The sequence below is a fragment of the Oreochromis aureus genome, linkage group 6 (genome assembly GCF_013358895.1).
Source record: "Oreochromis aureus strain Israel breed Guangdong linkage group 6, ZZ_aureus, whole genome shotgun sequence".
Lineage (NCBI taxonomy): Eukaryota > Metazoa > Chordata > Actinopteri > Cichliformes > Cichlidae > Oreochromis > Oreochromis aureus.
This window is the reverse complement of record NC_052947.1, coordinates 39,053,894-39,062,631: the sequence shown is the minus strand read 5'-3', so window position 1 is coordinate 39,062,631 and position 8,738 is coordinate 39,053,894. Positions and strand designations below refer to the sequence as shown.

General features: G+C 42.0%; 1 protein-coding gene across 2 annotated transcripts; it reads left to right on the top strand.

Annotated features, from left to right (window-relative positions):
* The first annotated feature begins 1,395 nt into the window (after window positions 1-1,395).
* On the top strand, window positions 1,396-8,193 carry LOC116320266. Of its 2 annotated transcripts, none has more exons than XM_039613925.1 (11): window positions 1,396-1,714; window positions 1,829-1,895; window positions 2,499-2,789; window positions 3,017-3,127; window positions 3,225-3,339; window positions 3,442-3,551; window positions 3,655-3,791; window positions 4,093-5,609; window positions 5,693-5,785; window positions 5,884-5,957; window positions 6,776-8,193. In XM_039613925.1, exons 3-11 carry the CDS (start codon window positions 2,577-2,579, stop codon window positions 7,094-7,096), a joined length of 2,691 nt encoding a protein of 896 aa, XP_039469859.1. In that variant the 5' UTR covers window positions 1,396-1,714; window positions 1,829-1,895; window positions 2,499-2,576; the 3' UTR covers window positions 7,097-8,193. The 2 variants fall into 2 exon arrangements, with proteins under 2 accessions (XP_039469859.1, XP_039469858.1); XM_039613924.1 differs by having other exon boundaries at window positions 1,396-1,751.
* Window positions 8,194-8,738: the final 545 nt, after the last annotated feature.

Sequence of the window (8,738 nt, the reverse complement as noted above, 5' to 3'; positions counted from 1 at the left end):
ATCCTGTTTTCCTTCTTTCACCCCAACCGTCGCAGCAGATGGCCGCCTCCCTGAGCCTGGTTCTGCCGGAGGTTTCTTCCTGTTAAAGGGAGTTTTTCCTTCCCACTGTCGCCAAAGTGCTTGCTCATAGGGGTCATATGATTGTTGGGTTTTTCTCTGTATTTATTATTGTGCTATCTACTGTACAATATAAAGCGCCTTGAGGCGACTTTTGTTGTGATTTGGCGCTATATAAATAAAATTGAATTGAATTGAATTGAATTGAATTGAATTGAATTGAAGAAGAGAGAAAAGGAGACTGTGGCTCTGTTTGTTAATTGTGGTTTTAATTATAAGGCTGTGGAGGAAATGTCAGTAGTGGTGGACAATCTCTGAAAATGTGTCACAATTAAAATTCTTATGGAAAAAAAGAAAAATGTTAAAGCAAGTTGTATGAATAGAATACCAGGCTGTAGTAGAGAGACATTTAAGAGTTGTATGGAAGAAAATTTAACACAAAAGCTGTTTTTTGCACATTTTATTTGACTACTTGGACCTTTTATTTTTTGCATGGTTGATGATGAATGATGATGATTTCAATTCCTTTTTTTTTTTAGAATGTGTGCTTTTGTTATGTGTTTTTTTTTTTTGTCAATAACTCATTCGGTTTCCCATTTTACAGAACATAGTCTGATTCCATACTGACTCCGGCGTTTAAGTATAGATGTAATCTACATTGAGCTGGAGTTAATATTTTTGGCCAGGCGCTTTATGTGGCACAAGATCTGAGGTTAGGTGGTGGTGTGTAAGTATTGGTTCAATGCTGTCTAATGTACTGCTTTCTTTGATTCACCTGCATGATGATGTAAGCCCGCTTCAGTCTTAGTGGATCTGTCTCGTATGCTCACATGCTGACAGTGTTAATTCAACTTTTAAACGTTACCAGTGCTGCCAGTGTGCCATAACAACCACTTTAAAGCTGTCACCTCAGTCTGGTCTTTATGATGCTCAGCTCTTCTTCATCTTTCCTGCTCTCTTGATTTCCCATCAACCTGCTGGACTGGAATGTATCTTACATTTAAAAAAAGTAACAAAGGTGGATAACTCAGATTGCACTGATTGTTTATTTCAGAATCACTCTGTGAGAGACAGTCTAACACACTTGGCTTGGTATTTTATATTATTGTCCTATCAAATATGGTAAATAACTTCAAAAATGCGCTGTTATCAAGTGAGAATCCAAAAAGTTTCATGGCTGTGCCAGCCCGCTGCTTATTCACCTGTCAAAACCACAGCGCGCTGCCATGGCTGCAAGATTTAACACAAGACGATACAAATCTTCACCGCTAGGCGGCGACAAGCGTCCGTAGCGTTAACCCAATGACCCTGTCGCATGGAAGTGACGTAGAGTGACGTAAATATCGAACACGGAATTAAATGTGAACGGCTGAAGAACGTACTGTGATATATGATCGGGTAGTGACAACATACACATGTGAAACCCCGATCGCTGCAGCGACCTCTGATAAAGTGATCCGCGTGAAGGCGTAAAGTGAAAGACGTTTATTTCCTGTTTGCGTTTGTTAGCGCGCACCACGCCTGCACGTGGCTGTTTGTTTTTCAATATTGGACCTTTATAACTCCGGACCGAGCTCCGTACACACGGAGACACACATTACTAGGAGTAAGATGGCTTTTTCGAACCTGTTCTCGAGGCTCTCCGCTGTGGATGAAGGTGTGAAGAGTGCGGGTCAGCCTGCCGTCACGCAGCGGTATTTAATGAAAGTTTACCGGGGTTAGATCTGTTTTTATGGCCTCCTCTTCATCACTCACTCTCTCTGTTTGGCAGGAATGAGACTGGGGGAGGTGGAAAAAAGAGGAAAACGCAGTGCGAGCTGTTTGGATCTCACAAAAAGGTGAGCTGACCTTGACATTAAGGTTTGACATTACACATTAAAACAAAATATTTTAGTTTGTCATAATTAAAGAGTTGCTTAAAAACAGGAGGGCCAGTGTCAGATAAGCGCTGTTTCTTTTAATGTATCTTGATGTAGATCTGTTCGCTTCATCAATCAGTGACCTCCAGCTTCCACTGGTGGGCTTGGTATCAAAGTGTTGGGGGGTTAGTATCAAATGTGTGGCAGCTGGGATGAGAATTAGCTGCTCCTTGATGAGTAAGGGAAAGAGAAGACAGGAGACAGGAGATGAATTGGGGAAGCACTGGCAGTGATGCTGTAGACTCTGTTTTGGTGAAGCGACAGCTGTGCTGTAGGTAGTGACTGAAGGAGTGGTGACGGTGGTGGAAAGGAGCTTCCTGATGAGTGTCTGGTTTGCGTGATCTCTTGCTGTTCAACAACATGCACGCTAAGGGAAGAGCTTGAAAAGTGCTATAAAATGAACATCTGGTGTAAAACTCTACCAACCTACCTGCTGTGGTGACCCAGCCGGTAGCTGCTAATAACATAAAATGTAGAACTTTTTTTTTTATATCAAATTTTTATGTGTTTGTTCTTTTGCAGAAGCCGTGTGTCCAAGCCCAGGGACCCAAAACTCGAAGTAACGTCAAAGCTGATAACACAAAGGACAAAGGGCATTTAATGCAGAACAGCGATGGTGAGCAAAGACTGAGCAAAGGCTTCAGTAACAGAGGCCGTCAATCTCAAAGGCAGAAACATCAGAAGAAGAAGAAGGATGGACAGAAAGATCCATATCAGCACAAGGAGGGACGGAGAGGGAGATTTTCCCGTGGACAAGGAAGACCGATGTCTGGGAGAGGTGGGAGAGGCAGTGGACATGAAAATGACATGATGGTAAGCAAGACTTTGCCTTTAATGACATACGCCATCCACCATCAGCTGGTTAGAGCTGCAGCAGCTTGAGTTTATGATGGATTGGCTTCGCCAGTTCATGTCATGCCGTCAGTACAAACAGATAATTGGATCCTTCAGCGTTAGTTGGAATATTTATTGAAGCGGATACATTATTTCAAATAATCCTTCAGTGGAATCATATTTACCTTGTGTGTCCTTGCTTTTAGGACTTTCAAGTGAAGCCAAGGTTCATGTCTCAGGAGTTCAAGGACCAGAATGCGCTCTTGGTGGACGGGCGGTTACTTTGTCGACATTTTCTTTACGGACGATGCATAAAGGCAGGTTGCATCACAGCTGGTTATTCAACTTTACCTAAATCTCTTTTTTCAGACTGCAAAAATGAAAAATGTGCTTTCTTTCCTTCCTTGGATACAGGCTGAGAGTTGCCAGCTGGAGCATATTCAGGGTTACAACGATCTCATCAAAGAAGTCTGTAAATTTTATATCCAAGGCTTCTGCACAAAAGGGGAGAGCTGTCCGTACATGCACAATATCCTTTGATATACTGTTGTAAGCTGCCACAAACACATCTCATTAACCAAATGAAAGTGGAGGTTGTTGGCTGTCTTGTATTTCCTATACCAAGCTGCACAGTCCTTTCCTTGCAAGTTTTTCCACAGAAAAGGAAAATGCTATCAAGGAGAAGACTGCAGGTTTTCCCACGAGCCGCTTACTGACGTCACAGGAAAACTGTTGGATGAGGTGTGCATGGAGAAGTCAGGCATGAAAATGCTCTCAAAATGTTTTGCATGCATTGCTTTGTGCTGAAATCAAAATACAAATGCTTTGCTTCTTTTCACTGCAGTTATTAAAACGGCAACGTGACCTCTCTGAACTTGCAAAAAAAGCTGAGCAGGAGCCTTTGGGAGAGCCGGAGAGCAAAGAGGAGGCAGGAATGACCGAAACAAACGGGACCCCCAATGTTCTCATGGACCCGCTCAGGTATGCACCTCTGAATTTAAACACGTCCTCATCCTTACCTGCAGTAAGTGTAATTGAAGGATTAGTTCATAAATATGAGCCCGACGACACAGAAGACGAACTTTTATGTACAGGCATAGACTGTACATAAAAGATGGATTACATTTTCTCTGGACTACAGAGCAGCAGACATTAATCTGAACACACGACTCACTGCTGTATTCTAAGAGGAACTTAAGGTGTTTAGATGCTTTTAGCCTTTAACAGGAATTTTTCTAATAATCCATGCATGTTACCTTCACTGGATATCTTTATTTTTCAGGCCTAACTTTTACCACAGCTCAGATGCAGATGCAGCTACAGAGGGGGAACCCTCAGTACACCAGATAGAAGAAATGGCCACATTTACAGATGAAGCTGTTCTTCAGTGTGCAGCAGACACCGCCCGACCTCACAGCCCTTCATCAACCAGCAGTAACCGCCCGGAGCCAGTTTGTTATTCAGTGGAAGCCATGCTTGGACCTCAGCTGTTCAGGTCTTTCCCTATCTTCTATAATACTCCTGAAAGCAAAGAATCTACTACTCCTGGTGCAGAGACCACCTCCAAGGCCACTTTAGGCTCCACGACACAAAAGGAAGTTCCCTACTCGGTTGATGCTGTCCTCAGGTCCTTAAAGTCAGTGGAAAATTCAACCCTTGGTCAAAGACCTACTGCTTCAAGTGTAAAAACTGAGGAAATCCCGGATCCTCTCTTAAGTTCACAACATCAAATACAAAAAGTCTCACTGAGTACCAAACATGAGCCAAACAAACCCCCCAAGAAAATGTACAAGAGCCTGTCTTCTCGACAAGCGCACGGCAGCCTGATTTCTAGCTCTGATCTTACTCTTTCCTCTGGTACTCAGAAGCAATGTGGAGCTATGCCAGAGTCCCTGAAATCTGCTGAAATGGTTTTTCATGAAGTTAAACTGGAGCGTTTGCATCCTCCTGTTATAGATGAAGGTAATCCTGCATCTTCCAAAAGCAAATCAGACATGAATGAAAGCTCACAGCTTCCTACAGATAACACCTGTCCTCCCAAACATCTCTCGGGTATTTCTCCCTCTTCAGGTGTCTCAGAGTTTAAAAGCAGAACTTCTGCTCCTGTTGAACCTGCAGCTAGCTCCATTAAGACTAGTGACTCTGCAAACATTGCCGTTCATCATTTTGCAGGAATGCAGCTTGCTGAGATCTCTCGGTACCCAAGAAAGACAAAATCTGTCTTCCAACCCGGTGCACAGAAACGCTGTTCTGCTAAAATGTCACCACAGTGCAGCGGGGAGACTCCAACTCGAGCTGATTGTTCAGCTGGATGTAAAAAGACTCAGAAAATCCCCTTCAGTTGCCTTTTTAAAAACCCAATCACTGAGAGCGTGACACCGACACCTGACCCGGTGAGAGCCCCACAGTCTGCACATTTCACAAGCGAAGAAGGACATTTAAAAACTGAAGTCAAACCTGAGAAAAACTCTGCTGCTTCCTTCCTCAGCCTTTTTGCACACCCCCTCACTGAGACTTTGCCTCCCTGCAGTCAGGCGTCAGCTGAGAGTCCTTTTCAAAGCGTTTCTCATGTAGTGTCGGCTCCTTTGTGCCAGGTCCAAACTGATGTCAAACAAAGTCCTCATAGTTGCTCCACAACCTCTGAAGCTGAGCCTGATCCTGTAAAGCAGCCAGCAGGCCCAGCTTGCAGCATCGTGCAGGATTCAATCAAGGAGACTTCCTCCAGTTCAGCTCCGGGTGGTCCGAATCCATCTGAAACTTCGGCACAGCAGCAACTGCCTGACGTCTCATCGCCCACACGTACGGACGCACTCCACACATACAAATAAAAATGTCCAATGTCCATTTGTGTGTCTGAAATGTGCTCTTAACGCCTGCCGTAGGGGCGCTAAAGGATTCAGTCCTGAAATCCCTGTTTGTGAGCCTGAGCCCATACCAGGAGGATGGAGAGCAGCGGGACGGCATTCAGATCAGTGGTGCGCAGTTTATTCACGCCCGCTAAAAACATTAAATGCGTTATATAAAATTTTGGTGGAATGAAACAGAAATCTGTTTGTTTTTTTTTTAATTTCAGAAATAGAAATGAACAATAAAGGTGGTGTTGGGCACACTTTTGGAAAACAACAGAGTGAAGAAAAGAAGCATCCGGTACGTGAATACATGTTTAACTTAAAACAGTTTAGGCCACGCCCCCAAACTGACCGACAGAAGCAGAAAGGATCTGCTGTTTTCAAAGAATCAGTGTCAGTTCAAACTGTACTTCTTTATCTGCCAGACTGTTACAGTGTGGAAGAGAAGTAGATGCTCTCCTCAGCCTAATCAGCCTCCACAGGCAGTAATGTTTTACATTGACAAGGTTCCCGTGAGTTCTTCAAACGTTTTAAAGCCTGAAAAATCAACAAAATTAAGAGCATAAAATGTCTTAAATTTCCCATAAATTTGATGAAAGACTATTTTTAAGACTGGTAGGAAGAAAATACAGCTTTTAACATAAGTTTTGTTACTGCTCACATTTATTGTCTGTTTATTTTCAGTGGTGATTGTACACATTTATTTATTTTAAGATGTAGGTACGTATGCATTAAGCTGATCGAATAATTGGAGAGAAAAATACAAAATAAAAATGTGACAAAATTGGTCACAATGGGCTGGCACGGCTGCAGGGCCAACTGTTCAAAATCCAAAAAGGTTTCACCTTTCAGATTATTGTTCATAGGCAGTCAAATATAATACTGCATTTCAGCATTGTTTGGTTAGTATTTAGTTAGTATTTTTCAAATGGTGAGGGGCCCTGTTTGGAGTTGGTGTAATCCTGTCTTGGTTTGTTAGTTACTGCTGTAAAAAAGCAGTTTGGCCTCTGGAGTCTTTCAGCAGTTTAGTGTTCGTGTGAGAGTTTTTACACAGAGATGATTTACACCTGAATATTGTGAGTTTTTCTATTTAATTCTTTGTGCTCTGCTCCTCAGACGTCCAGCAGTCGGCCCACCGTGAAGGCGTCTGCACGCTCAACAGACGACCAGCTTTCTTTTCAAACTCCTCAGAACTCCTCAGAGGTAACAGCTGGGCCGACCCTCAGCAGTCCAGGTGTGACCGAACCTCAGGTTAGAAACTCTGGCACGCACAAGCTGCCACTGGAACCAGCAACACCGGAGATCAACCACCACACCGACCCGAGAGAGACGCACTGCTCTAGGAAAGAAAAGAGGGGGCGTGGGAGGGTGGGGGTGACTCCACTGAAGGACCTTTTTAAGACTCTGGACAGCGCTGTTTTCCACCTGGGACGTTAACGTTAGGTTTCCTCTGTTAAAATCATACTAGTGATGGGACTGTGACTGTGTACTAAACCTGCACGTTTGCATGTTCATCCATGCATCACCAAAGTTTTGACTAAATCATATCGGTGCATCAAACCAGATTATCAGTGTTTGCACAGGCCTGTCAGTCTGTTGGGGTTTTTTTGGAAATGACACTAAAACTGACACTTTTTTCCTGCAGTGTTTATTTTTTTTTGCTTTGTGATCAGTCACGTAACGGTGTTCAGCGTCTGACACATTTAATTAAATCCTATGTTTTAACAGGCTCGTGTTATTTTTCATATTCACTGTTTACATGTCTAAACAAAAACTCCCTGGAGCGTCTGCAGATTGTCCAAAATGCTGCAGCAAGGCTTCTGACAAGAACATCTAAGTACTCTCATGTGACACCGTTGCTTATACAGCTGCACTGGCTCCCCGTTGAATTCAGAGTCCATTTTAAGATACTGGTTCTGACATTTAAAGCTCTTCAAGGACAAGCACCAGCCTACATCATTGAACTTTTACAGCCCTATGTCCCTAGTAGGTCCCTGAGGTCTTGTGATCTGGGCCTACTTGTTATTCAGCATACTAGGCTGAAAACCAAGGGTGATAGAGCTTTTGCCACTGTGGCCGCCAGACTGGAACTCGCTTCCTCAGAACTTAAGATCTGCAGACTCATTGATTACTTTTAAAAAACAGCTAAAAACACATCTTTTTAGAATTGCATTTTGTTAACTTTGGACTGTTTTTGTTTTATACCTTGTGAAGCACTTTGTGATCTTTTATCTAGAAATGTGCTATATAAATAAAATTTTACTTACTTACTTACTTATTTTCTTTCTACATTATTTTTATACATTCCTGTGACTTAAATTTAGCTCACTGTAGAGATTTTTTTATTAAAAACATGTTTATTTTAATTAAATAATAACCCAAAACACTCATTTGTGCCTCAAATGTTTTGGTAAAGGTGTAAAATCTTCTACTTTGATACTGTAAGTAAACTTTATGCATATATTCTAAATTGTCTGATTTTTAGCATTTGTGCCACAAATTTGTTTCCATTTCCAGTGAATATTTGCCAGTTTTTTAAAAGTTTTTTTCACAAATAAAGTGTTGACAGCATTAGTTCAGGTCATGATTCAGGAAGCGTAAAAAAGAGATGAATATCTATGCAACTGAGTGCATAGTAAAATGAAAAAACATACATAAAACACGTGTTCATATAGGTATTCTTGGTGGAAGACATTTTTCTCCTTTCTGGAGGATTCTTCATTCAATCCTAATGATCTTTGCAGGTAAAATAAATAAAACAAAGCTCATTAATCTTTAAACCCAGCTTGTCATCCAGTACTGAAGAGAGCCAAGTGGAACAGGAACATGACTAACAGCGGGCGGCGGCGGATCAAATCTGGGTGCTGATTATCAAAGCAGACAACCACGTGTGCTTCTACAACACAAACATGGGGAACAAGTCTAAATAAAATTATAATAAAAGGTAAAATTTAAAGGAATGAATAAATAAAAGGTACAAACAAATTCCCAAGATATGGAAGTAAAAAAGGTAAATGGGAAACGCCAAGCAAGATGAGGGTGGAAAAATAAGAAAGAACAAAACAAAATGAAAAATCCT